At 37.9% G+C, this 27,281-nt stretch overlaps 1 protein-coding gene across 7 annotated transcripts in view; it reads left to right on the top strand.

Moving 5' to 3' along the window:
* The window catches only part of LOC144604383 (calcium-responsive transactivator-like), a 69,579-nt gene that overhangs the window by 35,796 nt on the left and 6,502 nt on the right, over positions 1-27,281 (top strand). For 4 of the 7 annotated variants that reach the window (XM_078418711.1, XM_078418713.1, XM_078418715.1 and 1 more), the window contains 5 exons: positions 338-427; positions 1,171-1,203; positions 3,304-3,423; positions 10,662-10,789; positions 14,834-14,951. In XM_078418711.1, coding sequence (XP_078274837.1) covers positions 338-427; positions 1,171-1,203; positions 3,304-3,423; positions 10,662-10,789; positions 14,834-14,951 — 489 coding nt within the window. The remainder of the gene's footprint in view (positions 1-337; positions 428-1,170; positions 1,204-3,303; positions 3,424-10,661; positions 10,790-14,833; positions 14,952-27,281) is intronic. The other 3 variants (XM_078418712.1, XM_078418716.1, XM_078418717.1) reach the window with 2 other exon arrangements.

Raw genomic sequence — 27,281 nt, 5'->3', positions numbered from 1 at the left:
CTTAATTATTCCTACATTAAAGATTATTTATTTCTATTTAGAGAGGAGAATAGCCATGAGTAACTTCTGACTTAATTGATTGTGGGATGTATGGTCAGCATTTTACATGATTGGTGAGACCACTCTATCTTTGCAATTTTTAAATTCAAGATAATTGATACCATGCAAGTACAATATGAGCATAAAAGCTTAAGACTAATTCAATGTGGATGTTAGTAGAGTAGTTGTATTTTCCCTTGAAGTGATTTAGAAGGTTGTTTCATACAAAGACCTATTAAAAGACTTTCATTGTTCAACAATGTAAAAGTAAAAATTTTCCCTGCAACGTGCCCTGTAGGTCACAGTGAATATGCATACCAACAATCATATGCAGAGCAAGGATATGAGAGGTCATTTGAGGAATCCTCACAACATTACTACGAAGGAGGTAATATAAATTACTAAATGTACGTAAAGAGTCATCCGCTGTTTCTACTGCAGAAATATAAAGTTGCAAGTGTAATAATAGACATAGTATCTTAAGTATATATTAAGGCTAACAGAGAGATGTATAGTTTTTTTGCAGGGACTAGTTTTGAAATATTTCTGATACATTTGATCTAACACTGCATCTTTTCATTTATTCATTTGTGAAATGAAGACATTGCTAACAAGGGTATATTTATTGCACCCAAGCATGACATAGTGGAGCATTTTCAGATGGTAGTGATTCTGTGTGCCTGTTGCACTTAATCTTTTAGTTGGTACATTTTGTTGGTTTAGAAGGGGCCATTGCAGAAGCCTTAATGAGTTACTGCAGTGCATTAAAAAAGTAATATACATCCAGCCTATGGTATATGACACCTTGAGAGCAGAGACGGAGAAATTGTCAGAATAGGATGGTGTCCTTGCAAGAAACATGGTGGGGTCTGGTGTGCATCTGCTCCCAAGATGAGACTTGGAGATGTCCTCATTCTCAGGAGACATGATTTTCCCCTGCAGTGGTGACTGGGCCTTCCCCTCTCATCCATTCCCCACAGTTCTGATCTCATCCCCCAAAACACAGAGGTTCTTAGCTTTCACCCCACCTGCCGCTGCATCCAACACATCATTCTCCGACATTCCACAAGCTTCAATGCAATCCAACCATCGAATCATCTTCCCTTCACCACCCTTTTCTGCTTTCCACAGAGACCGTTGTGCAACTCCCTGGCTTGATAAAAGGTGAAAGCAATTTTAATTGACTTTTCCATTTTGCATAACTGCTTGATACTTGGATGTGATGATCTGAGGCTGTTACTTTCATCCAGCTGATTATAATATAATGTAGACAAAAGCAATCTGCCCTGTTTCAGTGAACTGTGTAATAAGTTAAGGTTTTGTGGTTAAGGAAGTGGAAAAATGTGGAGAATTGGTTTAGTCACTTGGAGGTTAGCGAAGATCTGAACATTGCCCTTACACTTTTTTGGAATTGGATTGAATTAGATTGATGTCAACCCAGACCACATTTTTATCAGTTGGTTATTAGATTGAAAGGAATTTCAGTAGAATTAACTCTAAATCAGCATTTCAGAAGCTTTCAGATAGGCACATGAAAATGGATTGTTATGGATCACATGCAGGCAGAGGAGACTAGTTAAACAAGGATCCTGTTAGGCACAGTCATTCTGGGCAAAGGGCCTGTTGCTGTGCTGTACTGTTCCATTTTCTAAAGGATTGTTTGTGAATCCATGCGAATGGATAGAATGAGCTGAATGTAATTGTGTCAGATTTTGAAATTCAAGAAATCTTCAGAAAGGAGTGCAGTCTGCCATGTTTGAGGCAGTTGTAATAGAAGTGGTGCATCAATAACAAATATTATTCAGACCCTGCCTTCAATTTTACAATACTCAATGTTTAACTCCTCTTGCCCAGACTTTTGGAATCCCAGCAAGTGAAAGGAGGTGAGCGGAACTGTATTCATCAGATAAGCAGTTTACAGTTTTGAATTAATGTTAGGAACAGCAAGAGCATTTCCTTCATGTCCACTATCTCACATGGAAAACTTGGCATTTCACTCCAATAGCCACTGCCCCATGTATATCTTCCTGTAAGTGAGATCTTCTCTCCTACTCTGCAATACTTACCTCTCTTGCAACTGCTTTCCTCACCTATGGCCAAATGCTGCAGGCTTCTTTTGATAGGCTTCCATGCAGGGAACAGGCAGAAAAAAAAACTTAGAGCTGTGTAGTTTATTTGGGAACCCACCTTCCCATATTCCCATAGGCTAAAATCCAGACCCAAATTTCCAGTCCTGCTGTGGATGAAGTGTGTTGGTTGTTTTTGGGCATTAGAAAAAATCTTGAGAGGTGCATTTGATATGTACTGTTGAGTGTTTGCATTGGAAGCAGCGGTATTTATACCATTCACGTAAATGAATATTGATAGTGGCAAAGTGATCTGATACAGTGCTTGGAGCAAAACAAAACTGGATGTGCTGCAGATTCAAAATAGAAACAAATGCTGGAACTACTCAGCAGGTCAAGCACCATCAGGGGGAGAAAAACAGTCAACTTTTCATGTCAAGAAGTCTTCATAAGAACTATAAAAGTGAGTAAATGGGCATATTTTAAGTTGCCATAATGGGGAGAGCTGGAGAGCACAGTGGGAATGTATGTGTTAGGCTGTCGACCAAAGTTATAGTCACAATTATTAAATTGTTACTTTGTTAAACAAGAAAAAATTGGTACTAAAAGACAAAGGGAAAGATAAACGGGTGCTTACCTTAAATTATTAAATCCTGAGTGCCATGATGTGCCTGGACAAGAAGATGAGGTGCTTTTCCTCGAGCTTATGTTGGCCCTTGTTAGACCAATGTAGAAGATGAAAGAATGGAATGAGACGGATAATTAAAGTGGCAGATGACTGGAACATCAGGGTTGCCTTTGCGGACTGAATAGAGGTGTTCTGTAATGTGGTCACCCAATCTGTATTTCGTTTATGTGTAGAGGAGAACATATCTTGAGCACCTAAGGGTATAATGAAAGGACCTTAATGTGAAACGTTGATTCTGTTTTTCTCCCCACAAATGCAGTATGACTGCTGAATGCTTTCACCACTTTCTGTTTTTACTTCTGATACCATTCTTACCCAATAATGCACTTTTTAAGACAGGATCACTGACAATCAGAAACTACAGTAACCATCAGTTACTATAAACCCCAGTTATATGAGAGTTTGGTTGGGAATGGATTGTAGTTATGTTGCAGAATTTGAATTGTTTTGTTTTTCTGCTTTGATAGCAAAGACAACAAGACTTAACAGCCTGTTCCATCATTTATCCAGGAAATTCACAATATGCCCAACAGCAATCGGCTTACCAGCAGGCACCAACCCAACAGCAGACTTACTCCCAGCAGCAATATCCTACCCAACAGAGTTATCCCGGCCAACAACAAGGATATGGTGAGTGGGCAAAAAATACCATTGTGAAAGTTTAATATGTAGGTAGTGTACCACTCATGCAGACTATCACAATATGCTTGAGGATGTCACTGAAAGATGATTTACGTGAGCTTGTCTGAGATTGTGTAGTTTAATGCTAATAACCCAGATCAGGAGAGGTTTGGGGCTCTTTTATTAAATTTTATTTATTAAATTAATTACATTTTGCCCCTTAAACATATGTCTTCTGTCATTTAACATTTATGCCCTGGAGGAAAAAACTTACTATCTCTACAAACAGCTTACAATGGCCTATTTCTTTATCATCGTTACTTTTTTGCATATCTTTCATTCATTGTTCTTTATCTCTCCACATCACCATCTATATCTCTTGTTTCCCTTATTCCTGACCTGTCTGAAGAAGGGTCTTGATCCGAAACGTCACCCATTCTTTCTCTCCAGAGATGCTGCCTGTCCCGCTGAGTTACTCCAGATTTTTGTGTCTTTTCGGTTTAAACCAGCATCTGCAGTTCCTTCTTACACACTTACTGTCTGCCCTATCTGTGTCTCTTATAATTTTATATACTTCTAGTAGGTCACCCCTTGGCTTCTGTGCTCTAGAGAAAACTAGTTTGATAATTTTATAGTATATTTTCTTATTGCATTTGACCTCCCAAATGCAGCACCACATACTAATTAAATTTCATCTGCCATTTCTCCACAGAAATTTCCAAGTGACCTATGTCTTGCTTTATTTTTTGACAAGTTTTCCACTGATCCTCCAGTTATGAAAAACATTCCTCCACCACTGTTCTCTGCATATGTGACCAAAGCTAATTTTAGATCCAATTTACCAACCCGCCATTCTTCTGGGCCAGCCTACCATGAGGGACCTTGCCAAATGATTCAGGAAAGTTCATCAATCATCTTTGTCACGACCTCAAAAAAACACAATCAAATTTGTGAGACTGGACCTTCCTTGTGCAAAGCCATGCTGGCACTCCCTAATAAGTCCATGCTTTTACAAATACAAGTAAATCGTCTCTAACAAATCTTTGCCTACTACTTATGTAAGGTTTAGCAGCCTAAAATATCCTGGATTATTCCTGTTGTCCTTAAACAAAAGAACAATATCTATTCTCCAAATTTTTGGGACTTCACACGTTAGTCAAGGGAATACAAAGATCTTGTCAAGGTCCTAGCAATTACTTTGTTGCCTCCCTCACTAGTATAGATTTCATCAGGCTCCAGGGAATTCCTCTCCTAATATTTATTAAGAAACCCAACACCACTTCACCAGTGAAGATGATTATCAAGAATTACAACAGGATCTTGATCAGCTGGGCAAGAGGGCAGAGGAAGAGCTAATGGAGTTTAATTCAGGTTAGTGTAAGGCACTGCATTTTGAGAAGTTGAACCAGGGCAGGACCTTCACAGTAAACAGTTGGGTCCTGTGGAGTGTGATAGAACAGAGAGATCTAGGAGTACCAGTACACAGTTCCTGCCTCAATTACTTAATATGGCAGTTTATTCCATGTCCCCACCTCCTTCTTTGTGAAAACGTTGCTCCTCTGGTTCCAATTGAATCTTTCCCTTCTCATCTTAAACATATGTCATCTGGTTCTTGATTCCCCTGCCCTGGAATAAAGACTGTGCATTCACCCTATCTATGCTCATAATTTTATACACCCCTCAGTCTTCTGCATTCCAAGGAATAAAACCATGGCTTGTCGACACAGGTAGATTTGGCTCGAAAAGAAGGTTTTTGACATGTTGACATTCATCAGTCAGTGAATTGGAACATAGAACAGTACAGCACAAGAACAGGCCTTTTGGTCCACAATGTCTGCACCGAACATGATGCCAAGGTCATCTCTTATCTACCTGTACATAATCCATATTTCTCCATTCCCTGCATACCCATTTGCCTATCCAAAAATCTCTTAAATACCACTATTATATCTGCTGCAACCACCATCTCTGGCAGCACGTTCCAAGCATTCACCACCCTCTGTGTTTAATTTTTAAAAAGCTGCCCTACATATCTCTTAACATTGCACCTCTCACCTTAAAGCTATGCCCTCTAATATCTAATCCTTCCATTCTGGGGTAAAGATTCTGACTGTCTACCCTATCTATGCCCGTCATAGATATATATATATCAGGTCTCTCCACAACCTCCAGTGTTCCAGAGAAAACAATCCAAGTCTGACCACCCTCTCCCTGTAACTAATATCCCCTCTTCCAGGCATCATTCTGGTAAATCTCCTCTGTGCAACCTTTCCACAGCTTCCACATCTTTCCTGTAATGGGGTGATAAGAACTGCACGCAGTACTCCAAACCAAAGTCATATAAAGCTATATCATGACTTCCTGACTCTTATAATCAATGCCTTGACCTATGAAAGCAAGCAAACCATATGCCTTCTTTACCACTCTCTCCACTTGTGTTGCCACTTTCAGAGTTATGGATTTAGACCCCAAGATCCCCCTGTACATCAGTGCTGAGAAGGGTCTTTTCATTAATTGCCATTTAACCTCCCAAAGTGCAACACCTCACACTTGCTCAGGTTAAACTCCATCTGCCACTTATTTCCCACTTCTGTAGCTGATCTATATCCCACTGTATACCCCGACAACCTTTCTCACAGACCGACCCCAACAATCTTGGTGCCATCTGCAAATTTATTAACCAACCCGTCTATGTTTGTGTCCAAGTCGTTTATATTATTATCACAAAAGGAAGAGGTACCAGCACAGATCCCTGTGGAATTCCATTGGTCACAGTCCTCGATAAAGAATATTTTTCTTCCACCTTGTATCAGTCTTCTATTAGTAAGCCAATTCTGAATCCATAAGTTAATCTTATGCATGTTAATCTTCTGGATCAGCCTACCATGGCAACTTCTACAAATGCCTAACTCAAATCAATGTAGACATCATCCACTGCCCTATCCTTCATCGATCATCTTTGTCACATCCTCAAAAAACTTGATCGTTAGTAAGACACGACCTGTCATGTGCAAAGAGCCATGTTGGCTGCCTCTAATTAACCGCTTCTCTTCCAAATGGGTTTAAATCTTATCCTGAAGAATCCTTTCCAATAGCTTGCCTACTATATTCTTTATACACTTATGATTTTGCAGCCAAATACCAATCCTACCCAATTTACAAGTTCGCAGATGACAAATCTTTGATTTCCTCCCACACGCCAAAGACGTACAGGTTTGTAGTTAATTGGCTTGGTGTAAATGTAAAATTGTCCCTAGTGTGTGTAGGGTGGTGTTAATGTGCGGGGATCGCTGGTCGGTGCGGACTCAGTGGTCCGAAGGGCCTTTTTTTCCGCGCTGTATCTCTAAACTAAACAATATAAAATTTTAGAACACACCGTACAAATGCTGTCATAGAACTAGTGACTGAAGCAGAAAGATGAGTCACCAGTTGAGAGCAATTTAGATAGGTAGATAAAGAAAAGTGGTTAAAGGATTATGGAACCCAGGAGGAATGTAGAATTAGGACTACAGCTCCCATGGACAGTAAATCTGATTGGACAAAAGGCCCTTCATAGAAACATAGAAAATATGTGCAGGAGTAGGCCATTCGGCCCTTCGAGCCTGCACTGCCATTCAATATGATCATGGCTGATCATCCAGCTCAGTAACCTGTACCTGCCTTCTCTCCATATTCCCTGATCCCTTTCGCCACAAGGGCCACATCTAACTCCCTCTTAAATATAGCCATTGAACTGGCCTCAACTACCTTCTGTGGCAGAGAATTCCACAGACTCGCCACTCTCTGTGAAGAAATGTTTTCTCATCTCGGTCCTAAAAGACTTCCCTCTTATCCTTAAGCTGTGACCCCTGGTTCTGGACTCCCCCTACATCGGGAACAATCTTCCCGCATCTAGCCTCTCCAACCCCTTAAGAATTTTATATGTTTCTATAAGATCCCCCCTCAGTCTTCTAAATTCCAGCGAGTACAAGCCTAGTCTATCCAGTCTTTCTTCATATGAACGTCCCGCCATCCCAGGGATCAATCTGGTGAACCTTCTCTGTACTCCCTCTAAGGCAAGAATGTCTTTCCTCAGATTAGGATCATCATTGCAACATGTATATAATGTTACGACTGGATAGATGGTAAAACGAAAGAAGTAGAAGATTACAAAATGTGAGGAAGTGGGTAATAAACTTGCATAATTTTTTCCTTTTCAAAAAGGGCCCTTTAATGGCATAGCTTTTTTGATTTTAAACTGTTTGGAACTTTATCTAAAACCATAACTTTGAAGGTTTCAAATGGTTGCTCATAATAACATTTATTTTTATAAAGAGTCACCAAAGATTGCAGATGCAGGATCCTGAGTGAGAAAGAAACAGCCGGTGGATCTCAGCATTTATAGAAGGAAATGAACAAGAATTTTGTGTCAGGACCGTTCTTCAGATGATGGTTTAGAGGAGAGATGACTGGTAGAAAAAGATGAGGGGAAGGGGTGGGGAAACTTAGCAAGTGATAGGTGGATCTAGGTGAGGAGGGGATGATTGGCAGATATGTCAGGTGGGAGAGAGGTGATGATGATGATAACCAAAGATACTAGAGGTGCAAGATGAACCACTCCGTCGAAATCGCCTATACTGAAGTGTCGTACGCAAAAGAGCGTAATGTCCGCCATTTTAGTAGGCAAACCCCGCTGATCACTATGCCTCTCGCAGTGTAATCAGTGTTTTGGGGGAACAGTATGTGTGATGATACCATAAAAATGCAGAATATATCTCATCTATCAATTTACAGATTTTTGTTATTTTTCTTTTTAAATGTTTCTGCAAGTTTCTGCCTACTAAAATGGTGCCATGACATACTATGTATTTTAGGGTCGAGTGGTCTATCTTGCTCTGCTCCATTATCTTTGATAACCAAAGCAGAGGTGGAGGAAACAACAGCGTGCAAATGGTGGAATCTGATAACGAAAGAAGATGGGTCGTGAAATGACAAACCAGAGGGAGGGATGGTGGATAGAAGAGAAAAGGGGGAAAGAAAAATAAGGGATATGGGATAGGAAGGAGCAAGAGGCGATGGGCAGATGGAAGAAGTGAAGGTAGAGGACTGAAACTGTGTGACTTGGGCAGGGTTAGAAATGGTGGGGAGGTTACCTGAAATTGGAGCATTCAATGTTCATTCCATTTAGTTGTATGCTACACGAGTGGAATTTGAGGCGCTGTTTTCCAATTTGCCTGTGGCCTCACTCTGGCAGAGGAGGAGGCTGAAAACAGATGGGTCAGTATGGGAATGGGGGGGGGGGGGGGGGGATTTATAGTACTGAGCAGTGGCGATATATAAAGAGGTTTTCTCTTTATTGACCCTGTTGAATCATTTGACCAAATATAAGGTGATTAGCTCATAGTTATGCATGTGGATGCTAGCACAGTTTTACCAGATGGAAAAATTAGATGAGATTGTGGAATTATTCTGGATGGCTGATACAGAACAGGCTATTTTCTTCCTCATCATCACATGGTTAATACTTTGGAAAGCAACTTAAGGAAGTATATAAGAAAATGTAAGTTACATCAAGGCCACAACATTATTTCATGTGGAACACATAACCCGAAGTACATTTCCATCTATCATTAAATCCTGTATTATTAGTTGAGCATCTAGAGAAAAATTCAAAGGGAGCCAAAGTGTTGGTTATTGGTTTGGCAAGAAGTTATAACATAAAATGCAAACCTTGCAATGGGTTGTGGTGGAAGTGTGTTATTCGTCTGTGACCAGCGGAGTTCCACAGAGATCTGTGTGGAACCTCTGTTGTTGGTGATATATATAAATGACTTGGATGTAAATGTAGATGGGTTGGTTAGTAAATTTTGCAGATCACACCAAAATTGATGGAGTTGTGTACATTAAGGATGGTTGGCAGAGTATACCGTGGGATCTTGATCAACTTCATGCGGGTAGGAAAATGACAGTTTAATCCAAGCGAGTGTGAGGTATTGCACTTTGAGTAACAGTTAAAGTCAAAATTCTGAACAGCATTGATATTAAAAAAGACCCTGAGATCCTTGTTCACAGGTTCCTGAAAGTGGTAACGCAAGTAAAAGTAGTAAAATAGGCATACGCTGTGCGTGTCTTTCAGTTGCATTTGGAGTATTGTATGCAGTTCTCATTCGTAAGTGATAGGAAGAATTAGCCCATCAAATGTACTCTGCCATTCAATCATGACTGATCTATCCCTCCCCCTCAACCCCATTCCTACCTTCTCCCCATAACTCCTGACACCCCTACTAATCAAACACTCGTTGCTCCATTGCAGGAAGGATGTGAGGCATTGAAGAGGGTGCAAGAGAGATTTAACAGAATGCTGCCTGGATGAGAGGGTTGTATATACACAAGTCAACTATAAGGAGAAGTTGCACAAACTTGGATTGTTTTGGCTGGGGCGATGGAGGCTGAGGGGAGACTTGATAGAAGTATATAAAATTATGTGAGGCCTAGATATGGTAGACAATCACAACCTTTTTTCCAAGGGTGGAAATGGCAAAGACTGGAGGGCATGGCTTTAAGAGGGGCAGGTTTTTTACGCAGAGAGTGGTAGGTTCCTAGAACATACAGCCAGGGGTGGTCTTGGAAGCAGATATGATAATGGTATTTAAAAAGCTTTTGGATAGGTGCATGGACATGGATGGGATATGGACCACATGCACGCTGAAGAGATTAGTTTAATTTGGCCTCAGGTTTGTGTCCTATGTTCCTTCTGGTTGTATATGCACAAGTCAAATATTGCCATAATCTCACAATGGTCAAGAGCAGAAAGTGCCAGTTTTAATAGTAATTTCTGTTGAATACACATCTTCTTGATAAATTCATCATAATCTAATTTTACTCTTAAATGTAATGAATTTTGTTCTAAAATTAAAACTTCAAATGTAAAATATAATCCAACACATTCTAATCCGCCCATTTAAGGCAGAGATAAAGTGAAGTTTTTCTCTCTCAGATGGTTATGACTATTTTGTGACTTCTCCAGCAGCATCTTATATCCACATCATGAATCATGTGGATGTGGCATAAGCATGCCTTGTCAAAGTGAGAGTTTTTTACATGAATATTAATTTGATTTGTTTGAAAATATTTGCTTCAATAACAATCAACAACTGAATATTTCTGTTAAATGCAATTTGTGTTGCTTGACATTTCCAAATTTTGTAAGAAATTAAAAATGATGCTGAACCACCTGTCTTAATGAAAACATGCTATTAAAATTACAGGTACAACACAGGGAGCCTCTTCTCAATATCCAGGTTACCAACAGGGTCAAGGTCAACAATATGGAAGTTATAGGACTGCTCAACCAGGGCCCTCAGCTCAGCAACAGAGGCCTTATGGATATGAACAGGCAAGATAGACCATCCTGTGACTTTTTTTTTCCATTATAGTTTTTAAGAATGTTCTACAACAAAAATAAAAGCACCAAAAAGGAAAAGATACTTAAAAGTTTGCACCCTCCTCTTTCTTAAGAGTTACTGCTCAAATTTTCACCTGTTTTCAAAACCAGATAATAACATCTAAAATAAGATTACTTTGTGCTCATCAATGTTTCATTGGAATTTCCTGGGAGATTTAAAGGTCTATAATCATTTAATATTGGTTTTAATTTTCTTGGTTAAAAAATTGGTTTCAGCGACGAACTGCATGGCATGCCATTGATTGGCTTGGTCATGGGGCTGTCACTGCAAAATTTAGAAAAGCCCAAGCCTCAACATCAGCATCCAAAATTTGCTGATCACACATCTTGCACGCTGGCTGGGATCTCATTCATTGCCTGAGATTGGTGCCTAGTTTCCAGATGGAGATCGGAGCTCATGGGGATAGGGGAGGCCAGAGATCTGGACCTGGGGATTGGGCAGAAGTGAGATATTGTGCAAGGAGGAAAATTGGACTTTGAACATAGCAGCTGAGCAATTTCTTAGAACTTGGTTGGGTCCTACCTCTGGTGCAGAAGCGCTACAAAAACATGGGTGTTCCAGGATTGATCGCCAATGGGCCGTCCTTGCGACAAGATCAAATTTCCCATGCAAAGCACTGAAAGCATTCCTTGTGCAACTGATGCAGCAAGTGTATCATGTATGAATGATAAATTGTGACCAGAGGTGTCTAATTGAAATCTTAGTGTGCTACAGTTAGAACCAAAACTGATTGCAATTGCATCTGTTCTGGAAATAAGTGATATTTACACATTTAATATTGAAGAATGCAGCACCAAATGTCTGACTTTGTAGACTATGATACTGGTTTTGAAAAGTTGTAGGAGGAGGCAAAATGGATGTTGTGTCATGGTTGTTTCTTTGAATTGCAGTCAGATTCTTGTGACCATTCCAATTGTCAACTTCATATTTGTTTCCAGTATCTAATGTCTAATATCTTTAATACATTACTTTTGTTTTAAAGTGTTGATTTGTTCCCTTTGTTATAACATTGTCAGTTTTTCTTGATGTACTCTCAAGGTTCTTTCTTTACAGAGCACATTTGTAATTTATGCTGAACTTTTGAATTGTGTAAATGGTATGAATGTTTAATTCCTGAGGATTTTTTGTTTAAAAAAAAAAAAGGCCAAACACCAAGTGGTGCATTCCAGCTGCATTTTTAAACCAAATGCAAAGGGAGCTGAAATAAACCTGGTTGTGGTGATTAGGTGATTTCAGTTTCCAGAAATTTGTAGCTTTGTCAGGTAAAATAGATAGTTAATAAGTTGCTTATTTTGGAGATCCTAGATAATTGGAAGATGCACGGTGAGCCATACAGAACATACAGATCTTGTTTAAGGAAACAAGAACACAAAGGTGAAGAGTGGAATTGCTTCAGAAATATTCATGACAATAAACTGTAGAACCCATCTTGCATTTTCTTGTATCCTACTGAAGATTGCAGGAGATATGGAATGTGGAGGAGTGAGAGGAAGAAACCAAAGTTTAGCTATTGGAATATTAGATAACTGGGCTGAATTTTTCTTCAGGAATGGAAACATTTTCAGTCAGTCCTAGAACATGAAATAAAAACTGAAAGTTCTAGTCAGACGACATCTGTGCAAAGAAAAATAGAACTTTTCGTTTTTCTTAAAAATAAGATGATCTTTTATTACAACCAGGAAAAGTTAGTAAACACCTAAACTAGTTTACTAACTAGTTTCAGGGGAGCTAGTTTTGATGTAAGACTGCTGATCTGATGTGAAATGTTAACTGTTCCTCTCCACACAAATGCTGCCTGACTGCTGACGAGTTCAAAATATTTTCTGTTTTTATCTCAGATTTCCAGCATCTGCTGTTTTCTTTGCTTTCAATCCTAGAGTATGATTTGTTTGGGAGAGGGGGGTGGGGGCTTGTGATGAACCTACTAATTATCCCTCTCGAAATAAACTAAATGTGTTTTCACAACCGCGAGTCTGATACAAAGCAAAGCAAGGGAGCAAGTGAATTTTCTTCACTTCGAACACTATCGTTGCTGGAGAAGACTTAGAAGAAACAAAATGGCACTCAAGGATGAATGAGGCAGTTGAAATGATTTTATTGGTTGAAATGTAGATTATCTGGCTATCTCTAAAAATCTCTCCAAACACCACCAGTTTTTTGCCATGGCATATTCGGACCCAACAAAAATGCAGATCTGTGCATTTTGTCCCTGTCTCTTTTAAGCCAGGGGCCATTTCAGATGTTCTAATGTATCATCTTTTGAAACACTGCACTGTTGAAAAGAACTACGTATGTGTGCCATTGAACTCAGCCCAGTAAAAGTCTTGGAGCCATGGTGGGAATGCTAGGAATAATGATTTTGAGGGTTAAAAAAATCCCCTTTGTACATTTCCTTGTATCCTCCTGAAGAATGTAAGAAATACAGAAGGGCAATCTACTAGATAAGGAACAATATTGTAAGTGTTGATCAAATAGAGACTTACTAATAAAGGAAATATTTGACATACAACCATGAAAAGGAGGCTCCTGTAAAAAGCATTAGGGCCCTATCAGGGGGAAATTTATATAATCTCAAGAGATGATGGTCTGAGTTGGGGTGGTGGGAGGTGTGGCAGACCTAATGAAAAGCATGATTCTGGAAATAGTTGAAAGAAAGATGGACTGATTCATCACTTAACAGCTTGGAAACGACAAATTTCAGCTGTTAGTCTTTGGGATTTGGATCATATAACATAGGGCAGCATGTTATAGATGGTGTGGGATCAACTGTGAGAGTTGTATATGTTTGAACGATGAATATAGAAAGCAGCAGATTTGGACAAGTAAGTGAGTGAATGCAAAAGAGTGCAAATTCATGGAAAAAGCTTTGGTTTATGGAAAAAGAATCAGAAGATGAATATATTTTATCAGGCCCCAGAGCAATATGGTAGAAAACTAGAACTTTGATGGAAGACTAGATAATAACAATGTGATTAGACATAGTGGTAGATAGAGCAATGTCTTTAAAATGTCCAAACAAATTAAATATTTTCAAGCAATATTTGTCATTAAGAAGATCATCAAATGAGCAGTTTTGTTGTGAATTAGGATTTGTAGCCTTAATCTCTGTTCTTGTTAGGTCTTTGTACCTTTTTTACTTTATTTTCTTGCACATCTCACTTTCCTTTGGAAATTGAGTGGTACGTTACCATAATCGTTGATGAACTGCCCTGGTATGCTTATTATTTTTCATGCCAAATAAGACATCTTTATTATTTAAAATATTACCTTTGCTTAACACTATAAATATTTTCTTCATTTAATTTGCTATGTCCAAACTTCTACAGATTGAGACCGTGAAAATTGATATACTTCTTTTAAATGTACCATAAAATGGGTAAATAGTTATTCAGAAATAATTATATTCTAGATGAATTGAGTGATATAATTTTTTATATATATATATATATATATATATATATATATATATAGTACTCCCAGGTACACTTTGCAAAATTTTATTTTCCTTTAGAATTTCAGAAATGTCAAAAGTAATGATTATTATATTATCAAAATTTACTTTTTATTCATGTTCATCATCAAAAAAGAGAACTTACTATTTTTCTTACCTAATTAACAGATTCTTCACCGTGGGGTAAAGGCAGATCTCTGAAGATAGGAAGCAGTTACATCATTAAAAATACAGGATCACTCAGACATTCACTATTAAACACAACAGCACTCCCTGTTTAATGTTGTGCCACCTTCCATTTGATGATTTATTCCACAATGTATTTGTCTGCATCACTGTCTAACAATCCCCTTAAAAGCTCGAGACATAACCCTGTTTGTGTGATGTTGTGGTCATGAGGCGTTTTCCTCTCTACAAGATATTTGTTTATACTGAGGAGTGGTGAAAAAATCAATCACTTGATGATTTGTTCCCACACTCTGGAAGATGCATTTCCTCAGTTGTTCTTTCTCTTTATGCTCAGTGCAATAATCCAGCTGAGGTGCTAGACGTGAGTGTGGGACTGCAAATCAACACAGCCAGCACCATGACTTCAAGTCAGAAACGGGCCTCTGGCACAGCTTTGGAGGTACTGCATACAGGTGAGAGCAGCACAATCTCGGGCATCAGAGACAGCGTCTTTAGTGGGTACATGTGGTGACTGTCTGGGATACCCTTGAAGGTTCTCCAACCCTCAAGAAATCATTCAGTTGATACCTCCCCTTTTGACGTCATGTCTTAAGCTATTCCTCAGTTAAGTATGTCCAAGAGGAATGTTCTTATGCCACAACTTCCCTTCCATGCATTAACCTGGCTGCATGACCATGGCCATTTGTGGATTTTATTACCAACAGTAATGAATACCAGCTAATCAAGATAACTAAATGGTTTCAAAGTAGTGTGCAGTTAGATAGACAACATTAATTGAGCAGACCATCAAGGCCAGGTGATTTTCATCTTTCCTCACCATTTCTTCAATTGTTTTTACTCAATCCCCAGAACATTTCGGCACTAAATATTTTACTGTAGACCACAAAAAGCAACACATTCAAGTTGGTGGTCATTTGTGATTTTATTCTACTACCATGTTTTGGGCATCAGAAAATGGCTAAAATTCGTGCAAAATAAATCAGATGGAGAATGACACCTGAATATCTGGATACTTCAAACAATGGAATCAGAATTTTAGGAACAAAATCAAGCTATTTAATGCATCGTGGCCATGCCATCCAGAGAAGACTTATATATCCTAATTCCACTATTCAGCTCTTGATCCATAACTGCTTTGTTTACAACACTATAAATGCATGTGTTACTTTTTCTTGAACATTTTCCTTATTTCTCTTCTTATCCTATCAATTGCCTCCTTAAAGGAAAAAGGCTTGTCCAGTCAACTTTAATCCATAATTTAACACACCTTGGTCTCCCTGAGCCTCCTCTGTTCCAAAGAATCTGTATCCAGCCATTCATGACAACTAAAATTCTCCATTCATTGTAATATATTTATTAATTCCCTCTGTATCTAATGGATACAGTAATGTGATGACCAGAACTTCTGTGTTCTTCAACTGTGGCATATCACATCACCTTACTTTACCTTGATTAGTAAAGGAAAGTATCGTCTTTGTCCCAATTACAACTCTACCACCTATACTACCACCAGCAAAGTGCACTTCTGGATCCCTCTAGTAATGTATCAATTCATTTGGATTGAATTCAATTTTCCATTGATATGTTCACTTGATCAAACCACTGATAAACTATTACACTCTGCAGATTCCAACATTACATAAACAACTATATAACAATAAGCATTATTGCATAATTCACAAACATAATCAAGAATCCTACATTTTTAAGTCTTGGATCGGTGTACCACAAAAAGCAATGAACCTAGTGTTGAACCCTACAAAACCTCTTTAGACAATCTTCCAACTATATCATGATCTATTATCCTTTGCTTCTGATTGCTGTGGATCAATATCCAACTTTCGTTTGGACCCCATGGCTCTCTGACTATTATACCATGTGGAATGTTATCAAATCCTTGGTAAGATCAATGTAAACCAAATCAAATACATTTTTATTATTCAACATTCCTTATTCAGAATAGGCAAACATAATCCTCCTTTACTATATCAATTCTAACACTTCTTCATTAATCTCTTCTTCCTTAAGTAATACTGATCAACAATAATTTGCCCCATATTAAGTTTATAGCCTTAAATATATCCTGCTCCTTTCTTAACCAATGTTACATTAACTGGAAAAAACAGACTGAACCTTTGATATTTCTTTACTTGATTCTCTTAGGACACTGAGGTACATTTTGTATGATACAATTGATTTATTTACTTTTAAAGATGCCTCAACCTTGAATACCTTCGCTCATTTTGTTTATCCTGTTGAATATTCGACACCACTTCCTTAACTATATTTTCTTTCTGTAATGACGATTTTTTTTTGATCAGAATATTTTTAAGTACGATCTCAGGAAAACATTTGGTATCTAATCAATTGTTTTACTTCTGGTTATTTTTACATATTTTATAAACAACTTTTGATTTTTTTCCTTAATTTCACTTGATTATTTTTCATATTTTTCAGTGTCCCTTTTCTCCCTAACTTTGATTTTTATTCTTGCATTTTGTTTACCTTTTAGCACCTTTGACTGATGCATATTTCACTTTATGTAACTAATTCAACCTCGTATGCTTCTTGACATCCAGGGATCTCTTGATCTAGATGCTTTGTGTGACCATCTTTTGCTCTAAACATTCACTATCATCGTCTGTTTCCTACTGGTCTAACACTGGTTTAGTTGGAATCTTTGTTCCTAATCCATTTTTGCCGAATCACATTTGGCATAGCTAACTGGTCCTTCCTCAAATGAATATTTTTGTACAAGCCTGTCTTACCTTTGTGGTGGCAATACTAAATATAATCGAATTATGATTTCCCCCATCTAAATATTTCATTCTGACACTCTTTCCAACTCCATTGCTTTATTCAATAAAAATCTCAATCCCTGGCATAGCTATTAGCATTGTGGTTGGAGTCAGAACATTACAGGTTCTAGTCCCACACCAGAGATCCGAGTATAAAAATCTAAATTGACTTTCATTGACCCTCTACAGAGGGGGTGCGGTACTGCTGAAGATGCTGTCTTTCAAGAGATTTATTATTTTAAAGTACCATTAGTCCTCTCAGAGAGGTGGATCAGATCGAATGAGACTTTTTTGGAGAAGAATGGAAATATTGTAAAATGTATCCCTCATTCAATATCACAAAAACATCTTTGAGTATTTATCAAATTGATGTTAATGGAAGCATGCTGTAGGCAAATTGGCTGTTGCATTTCTTGTATTGAAACATTTAAGTATGTTTTAACAGTGATTCTTTGATTATAAAGCATTTTCAAACACCTTGATGTTTTGAAAGATGCCAATCAATTTTTTTATGTTTGATGCATACTTTAGCAGATGACTTTATAAAATTTACAGAGAATTATGATTACCATTTTGTTGTTTATGGTGTGCTTATTTAAGAAAATAAAAAGAATATCAGAATGATCTCATTGGATGACCTTTTACTAGCCTTACAGCAGCCCCTACATGCTCCAGTTATATCAACCATTAATGCAAAATAAAGCTTCTCCTAATAGTTCCTAAATTGACACTCAATGTGAAGAGACAGAAGCAATGCCAGAATGAAATAACTGTAAAAACAATGAAAGTTACTCTTCCAAGGCCAAGGCAAAATCATGTTGTAGAAAGAGCAAAATAAATTTCATATGTGGCTGATTGTGCCATCACTGATCACCTGAGAGCTTGATACTATGAAGAGCTCCAAAATATTGATACTTCCACAAAACTAGGTTGGTGTAGCTATTGAATCCTTCAGAGAAAGCCAGATTAACCAAATGACATGTTTGCTTGAGTACTCTGCTAATTTTTATTTTATTCCTGTTTGATGACTATTGCAGTTACTCCAAATCAATCCTTTACTCGTTAGAATTAAACTGTTGAAGTAGAAATACTTCAAATGTTAAAATTATTCTGAAATAAAAGGATGTGGGGTGATTCTTTGTTTTCTTCCTCTCAAACAAAAGCACCAAAACTCAAATCCATTAAGCCTGAAAGATTGTGCTCCAGAATAACCTACAATTCAATGCATGAGAAAAAAACTGCATGATTTTTTTCTATAATTTGTCTGCATTGTTTAAAAGCAAATGATAGCAAGGGCAATGTGTGCAAGATTTGTGGCATTGTAAGAAAATGACATAGGGGTTTGAAGTCCTTTTGGGTTCAATCCCATTCCTGGTAGGTGAAAAGTATGATTTGAATATTTCCAAGGTGTTTAAAAGTACATTTTTATTAACCAACATGCCAAGAATAGTAATGATCACCATTTTTTAGAACTCGTATACTTTTGGATATTAGAGGCCATTACTGAATCTGTCTAAATCCTACAAATCATAATTGGGTCCTTTTTTTTAAATCTCAGAAAGGATCATGGAAATGTAACAATTTTTTATATGTTGCTAGGTTTCTCATTCAACTTTTTTTCTCTCCACTCTCATTAAAGCAGTCCCTCAATGCAGATTATAGTTTCAAAGTCACTAGCAATTCCATGTTCATCAACTTTTTGCAAAGGGCTATTTTCAAGAGTGTTCCTATTATAAAGGAATGACTCAGATCTGTCCATACATAATGTATACAGTGTCCTTTGGCATTCTTCCACATCTAGAATAGGAATACTTTATTGTCACATGTGATTCGGCACAGTGAAATTCTTTGCTTGCATACTCAATGTACACAAATAAAGCTATCATGTCATTAAAAATGATAAAAAGAAAATATCCTTAGAATTGCTTTCTACTGTAAGGTGACATATGCCTAGCTAGACATTGCTTAGTATCATTATAATATGTTACTGGTACATTTGGTGATTGACTAATGATTATTTTATTTAAGAACATCTTGCTAGAAAATTCAGTAGCATAATAAGCATGAGGTGCATTTCTAAATAATCCCGTATCCATAAGTCCCTTTCTTGGAGCTGTCGTCCAGTTTTGGTGATCGTGAGGTGTCAGCATTTCAAACTTTTTTGGGATACGTGGTAGACTTGTGAGGGGTGGGGGAAAACTGCCAGATAGGGATGTGACTTGTGGTCGGGTCGAGTGTGTAAGTGGATTAAAGATTGCGGGTCAGAGAATGGTCAGTGGGCATGACCTTTTATTTATTTTTTAACCAAAAATAATTTATCCACCTATTTACAATAATATGTACAATACTAAATTATTCAAAACAAACCCACCACCACAATACAAGCAAAACAAATATACTAAATAAACTATTATACAACTACTAGACCAAGTGGACCCGTTGGGCCCAAACATTTCCTGCATTGGTGCAGCACCCTCTCCTCCCCCCTCGTCTCCCTCCCACCCCTCCCCCTTCGCTTCCCCCACTCCATCCCCCTCAACCCCCTTTATCCTCCCTCCACCCCCTCCCTCCCTCCCCTCTCCTTCCCTATGAGATAGATTTAAACTTTAAAATGTGAATAACTTAAAAAATATAACCGATTTCAATTAAACTTCTTCCATTAGCACCAAAGGGACGATGGTGAGTAAGATGGGCCTAAAATTGTCATGCTATCGTGTACCGTTTTAGCTGTAGTTCAGGAACAAACAAACAAGAGTTTTAGTATATAGATATCACCATCCTTATTAAGGATGCATTCCACCCCCCCACAGTGCCCAGCGTTCCCAGAAATCCTCATGGTCACTTTCTAGTACCACCTGGGTGCAGACGTTACCCAGGAAAAGGGGCAGGCAGCCAGCTCGGCCAGAGCCCTCTTCCGTCTGGTGCTGTGACTCGCAGATGACCAGCTTGGCCAGGTCTAGGAGCAACCCATCCAGGACATCTTCGGCCCTACCCTCTCCCCTAAGCACAAGGTGTCCAAGTGGGTTTGTCCTGGGTGGAGCCAAGGTTGCCTGGATGTTTGTGTAAAGAGATTTGGCATTGGGGGATTATTGGAGGTAAAGAATGGGATTGATTGTTGGCGATTAAGGATGTTTATGCTATTTTTTGAGGTTTTCCTACTAAATTCACAACCTGGGAAGAGCTTTTTTAACTATTACCACAGATTAGTGAAGAAAACAAAATCTAATTTAAGGTTACCATTACATTTTCTGACGAATACTATTTGTTTCAAATTGGAAATTTTACTTCTTTCACTGAATTTAATTTTTAATTTCCTTGCATAGGCCATGTCCTGTATTATCTTTGTTAATATCACCCCTAAGTTAACATCAGTAAAGTACAGGTAATTTGATTTTTGTTGCATTTCAATTTGTATGAGCTTGCTGTGCAGAAATTATTTGCTATATTTCTTAAAATACACCAGTAGCTACATTTTCCTACATTAGTTTTCTAGTGTTTTGGGGATATCCAGATGTCCTGAAAGTTGCTTTGTTCTGTTCGGCCTCTTCTATTGATCTTTTTGCCTCTTAATTAATTATTTTTTAATTTGAGAAGTGTTTCCGAGCTCTGTTGCTACTTGTTAAGTAACGCATTTGCTTATGTGATTCCATGGCAATAAGGACTTTTAAGACTGTGAAACAACCTAAAGCTATCAGCTCTTTGCTAGACAGCTGCTTGGTTTCATGTAGGAGGCGCAAAAGACTTGTGTACCCCAGTCCACAGAAAACATGACTTAATTGGTAACTCACAAGTGTAACAATAAAACCAGACTTTTTCAAGATTGTTTTACAAATTAAGCAGCATTGGTTCTTATGACTGAGATTTTGAATCCTATGGATCTTTAAAAACTATTACCACCTTTAGTCAACGACTCTGAACCATCACCATGTATTGCTGTGGTATCTGAAGGCAGTGCTAAATATGTTCCTGAAATCTAAATCTTTAAATAATGCTGGAGCAATTTCTGCACAGCTTTTGATGCTCAGCAATTGCCTCGGGCTTGCAACCAGTTTAATTCCTATTTTGGACTGATGCTGATCACAAGCAAACTGTTTATCTACTGCTCCATTTCACTGAATGCAGACAATGACGTGTCAGCCTAAAGGCTTTCTACAAAATATTTTCTCTATGGTGTATTTACCATCTTTTGTCCCGATGTTAGTTTTGTTAAATAATTACTCTATAGTTGCCTCGATGCATCATTTCAACCAGCAAGATCACATCGGATGCATGTTTTGCTTAAATATTTATCCTGGCTGAGATGTTTGAATTTTGATTGCAGTCAGCCTTATATTTCCTGAAAATGGAATATGTAATTTCTTGATGAAAATGCTAATGTAAGGATCAGTAAAAAAATAAAAATTTGTAGTCCTGATTGATATATCACTCATGATGTTTCTGTTCCATCTTTGAGTCAGCACTGATATAAAATCTTGGACAATTTCAAGAATATAATTTGATATCGTGATATAATGGTAATGCTCAGTGACTGAAGCTATGGATAGGATTACAATAGATGTACTTAAAAATATTAGATGAAATATTTCCAATGTTCTGAAAAGGAAAGAAGTAGAAAAAGCAGAAGCATTGATCACAATACTTAAGTTCTCATTGGTTAATAGAGCTAATGTTAGATGACTTTAAGAAAGTTGAAGAGGGTCTCCAGGGAAAATATAGATCAGGAAGCCTAGTTTTGTCATTATTATGCCTTTCTGTTTAAATGAACAATTTAATCTCTTGATACAGGGGTCAGCATTACAAATGTTGTGGATGATATTAAAAACTGTACAAAATCTAGATCATTATGTCAATAATTGAAGATTTCATGTTGGTAAAGTAAGTAGACACATGGCAGATGAGTACAAAATGGTAAAATATGAAAGTGGTAAATTGTATTGTATTGTTTATTATTGTCACTTGTACTAAGAGCGAAAAGCTTTGTTTGGATGCTATCCATTCAAATCAAATCATACAATACATGAATACAATCAAGCTATTCACAAGTACAACAGATAGTGCAAAGAGAAAAATACTGGAGTGCAGAATAGTCTTATAGCATCGTAGATTTTTGGGAAACAAAAGTAGAGTTTGCATTTATTACAATCCATTGTAATGTGGTGTGCTATTGTAGGTTTTGAGATACACGGACTGCTTGGCAAAAGTTTGGAAGATGAGTGGATTTAGGGGAGGGGTTGATCAGGTGAAATGGGGAGAATTGGCAGTTCAGTGGGTGGGCTGCAGGCATGAAGATCTGAGGGAAGGGAGAGGTCAACCAGGGGTCATGAGTTGGGAGCTGAGGTGGGAGTGACTTCAAAGGAAAACAGAAGTGAAATTAAATTTAAATTAAATTAAAAGGAACTCGCCTAAGTCAGGTTTGCAGCACCATCCTACCCACCCACTCACCTCCTGCCCTTCATTTTAAAACTGCACTGCTGCAGGGACAGCAGTATTAATAAAAATTAAGCAAGAAGCAAAAAGATGCAGATGCTGGAAATTAGAAATAAGAATAGAAAATGTAATAGTCAGCGGATCAGTTAAAATTTTCAGCTCTGACAATCAAAAGCGCAAATAGAAAAAGAAAATATTTTTAACCCCTACATTTTCTCATAGAATACAACGTAAACCTGAGCAGCACATCTTCGATCTTGGCATATTACAGGCTGTCAAGATTTGATTTTGAATTTGATAGTTTAAAATAACCAGTCAATTTTTTATTTGTCGTATATCAAATATTTGTGTCAGAATCAGCCAGATCTGATGTGAAATAATTTACAGGTATTATTAACTAATGCTACCTAATCTGCTGAGTATTTTCTTTATTTCAGATTATCAGCAACTGCTCTGTGCAGCATTTCATGGTTTCAGCAGGGTTTTGTTTTCTCTCCACTGCACTCACTTATTGCCCTCTACTTGCAGTCATCCACAAAGATCAGCTATAATTTACAAGCATCCGGAATATGACAGTGCCTGACAATTCTCGGCCTCTGTGATTTATAGATAGAGGAATAGAAATGGCAAATTTATTTAAACAAAGTAGCAAATCATGATTGAAATATTGTAGATTAGGAAAAAATATGTATAATGAAATGAGGACTAATTAAGAATTGCCAACCTGCTTTTTTATTGTTGTATTTTTCACTCTTATTTTCCCTGTGGCTTGTAGGAAGTGAGAAGGGAAATGATGCTTGCTTTCCAATTATTTGATAGTCTGCTAGTTGTTCTGAAGAATTGCTGATTAAAGTTTCACAAAGCACAAGAATTTTCCTTTTCCTGCGTCTTGATTCTGGAGAAATTGTATAAGATCTCTATGGGAGGCTCTCCAGCCTACACTCACACTATTTGATAATATTCAGCAATATCCTTTGCTTCAGTGGCATTTAGAGTCACCAGCTTTATATCCTCCTTTTGTGATTGAGCATATTTAGGGTTGATGGAAACTATGCTTCTCGCAAAATTAAAGACAACAGCTGATGTTTCTGGATCATAACTCAACCTGTGAGCCTTATGTTTAAAGTTTCAGTGGGACTTGGGCAGCAGATTGGAGGCAGTTTGATCTTTTAATGTCAAATTGAATAATTTGATTCATTCGAAATTTTTTGACCTCAGCAGTGACACTTCAATTTCAACAACTGTGCAAAATGTATTTTATCCAGAATCGATCTTACTAGTGATCCCTTTTGAAGGAAATTAAAGGTGGCATTTCTGAGTCTCATCTACAGCTGCTGATGTCCATTTTGGTGATGAAGACTTGAACCACCTCATAATCAGCAATTTTATTGCTGAACTAAAATAAATATGCAAAAACCTGTTTTTGATCCAGAGACAAACCGAAGATGCATGTGATTCCTAATTGGACCTCTTGCAATTCAACACAATTTCTACACTTTGCTGCCCAGCACTCTGGGAAAGGCATCCGTCCTTGAAGTTGCATTCCTGGTGGCACACTGTAGCTCCCATGGTGGAGACATCTATCACATTCATCCAAAGAGACATGCAACAGGTGAATGCAAAGATGGAGTTTGCCCTCCAGAAGGTTAGGGGACCCACAAGGTCTGCCATAAAAGAATCAGGAAGCTGGTAGCCACAGTAGTCTTCACACATAAAAATCCCTTCACAAAGGAACAATGTGAAAATAAATTTCATGTTCACATTTGTCAGGGAGATCTGTAAAATATTACATCGAACAGTACAGCACAGTAACTGGACCTTCAGCCCACAATGCATGTGCCAAACATGATGCCAAGCTAAATTAAACTCCTTTGGCTGCACATGATCCATATCAGTATCTAAAAGTCTCTTAATAATCCCCATTGTATCTGCTCCACCACCATCCCTGACACCATTCCAGGCACCCTTCACTCTCTGCAAAACTACTTGGCCCACACATCTTCTTTCTTCTTTCCCCCTCTGACCGTAAAGCTACAACCTCTAATCTTTAACTTTCCACCGTGGGAAAAATGTTCCAACTACCCTCCCTATCTATGCCTCTCATAATTTTATATACTTCCCTTAACCCCTGCTTAAGAAAAAAGCGTGTTAAGAGTGTTTATGCAGAAGTGCAAGTTCTTTAAATGAAAAGCTATTTATCAAGAAATGCAGAAATGTTATAGCAACCCATTTAAGTATTCAAAACAGTGATTTAATCAAATATGTTAACATTTCTGCAGATATGAGCGATTTTTAGATGTCATCTCGGAATCTTTCATCGTTGCTATACTGGATTGGTACTAATATAGGGCATGTGGAATGGGTTAGTTGGTGTGCATTAGGGATTACAATTTTGCATGCTTCTTTAAAAAAGCATCTTCCCATCAGGGTTTCCCAGATGGTGCTTCCACTCTTCATCCAGATGGGCGATGAGGCTGTGGGTATTGTGAAAGGAACCATCTTCTGATCCTTCTGCTCCTGCTGCTTTTCAGGCTTTGCTTCATGCTCTTCAATTGTTCCAGTGAGACTGTACCATGGCAATAGTTGTGGGGAGCTTTGAGCAATAATATATAACAAGGTGGAATTGTGTGGTGTGCGATGACTAATGTTAATAAATGCATGCCTGAAGCTGAGAATGAGTCAGGCATAATAAAGTAAAACTGACTTGTCCAAGTTCTTGATTATCACAGTTTCATCCAAAAATGATTACTGGTGCCATGCACCCTGGGTAAAATAGAATTTTGCCTGGTTGAATGTTAAAAAAGTACTAATTATAGAAACATAGAAAATAGGTGCAGGAGTAGGCCATTCGGCCCTTCAAGCCTGCACTGCCATTCAATATGATCATGGCTGATCATCCAGCTCAGTAACCTGTACCTGCCTTCTCTCCATACCCCCTGATCCCTTTAGCCATAAGGGCCACATCTAACTCCCTCTTAAATATAGCCAATGAACTGGCCTCAACTACCTTCTGCGGCAGAGAATTCCACAGACTCACCACTCTCTGTATGAAGAAATGTTTTCTCATCTCGGTCCTAAAAGACTTCCCGCTTATCCTTAAGCTGTGACCCCTGGTTCTGGACTTCCCCAACCTCGGGAACAATCTTCCCGCATCTAGCCTCTCCAACCCCTTAAGAATTTTATATGTTTCAATAAGATCCCCCCTCAGTCTTCTAAATTCCAGCGAGTATAAGCCCAGTCTATCCAGTCTTTCTTCATATGAAAGTCCTGCCATCCCAGGGATCAATCTGGTGAACCTTCTCTGTACTCCCTCTAAGGCTAGAATGTCTAGAATGTTATGATCTAGTCTAATCTGGCGTATTCTTAAGAAGTCACTTGATTTTTCATTTTAATATAGCAGGTGTTCAGATACATGTTTTCCAGTTTCTCACAGCCTTTACCATTGATTAAATGTCTTGGCATTGAAAACCGCTAGGAATGAGTAGAAAAGATTTCCCCACAAATGCTACATCCATAAAGATATTGGGTCTAACGTCTCAGTGGCTTTGTTTTTTCCCCCATTCTCTCTTCTATCACTCTCAAATCTTTTGTCAAATTCACATTGAATCTCCTTATGAAAGGCACTCCACTGTGTAAAATTAAGGATACCCGAAAACTAAGATATCCCACTTTGCCTTCTCTTAATCTTTGCTTTCAGTCAGAATCTTCATATTACGTGAACAAGTTACGTTAATTTATGGCATATTTATGATCTTATTGCATTGTGAGGAATAAGTGAGCAAAATAGCATATGAAGGACACAAACATAGGACTTTCTTTAACTCTTGTAGTCCTTTTAAATGAACTGCACCTGTGAAATCACAATGCCAAGGCTTTATTTGCAGTTTCTTCCATTGAAATACACAATACTCAACATAAAATGGTGAATGAAAAGCTTTTGTAATTTTAGGAAATGAAAGCAACCAAGATCAGGTTCTTTTCTTTCAATTTATTTCTGTGCTCATTATTAATAGATTATCAAAATAAATCCTTATTGCTCAAGGAGAATCTGATTATAATTTCAATATAGACACCCACTGAAATCCTTAAGTTCTTCTTCCTTGATAATCACCTTTTCTTAAAGATAACAATCTCCAGCCATGTAAAGTATCACAAAATGCTGGACTAACTCAGCAGGTCATGCAGCATCTCAGGAGAGAAGGAATAGGTGACGTTTTGGGTTGAGACCCTTCTTCAGTCTAATTTTGTATTGTCTCTAGATTTTTTTCAGGTGTTAAATTCTGATCCCAAACTTATCACTTATTGAGCCCTTTGGGAAGGATGACTGTTAAGTCCTGTTGGTCTTTCTTGGGATTAAGGTCCTATTTCTTTCTGATTTCTATGAAAGAATATAAATATGTGTACAAGTATTTGTATGATCTCATTTGGAATTAGTGGCTCACTGGAAATTACCAGGATTCAAAGATAAGACCAGGATAAGTTTGATGGCAAAATAACATTAATTTGGACCACAATTTGAGCAATTTACTTCTTGTGTTGAGATTTTTGTGAAAAAAC

Source organism: Rhinoraja longicauda, chromosome 22, assembly GCF_053455715.1.
Source record: "Rhinoraja longicauda isolate Sanriku21f chromosome 22, sRhiLon1.1, whole genome shotgun sequence".
NCBI classification, from domain to species: Eukaryota; Metazoa; Chordata; class Chondrichthyes; order Rajiformes; family Arhynchobatidae; genus Rhinoraja; species Rhinoraja longicauda.
The sequence above is the reverse complement of the archived record's forward strand: the minus strand, read 5'-3'. Positions and strand labels throughout refer to the sequence as shown.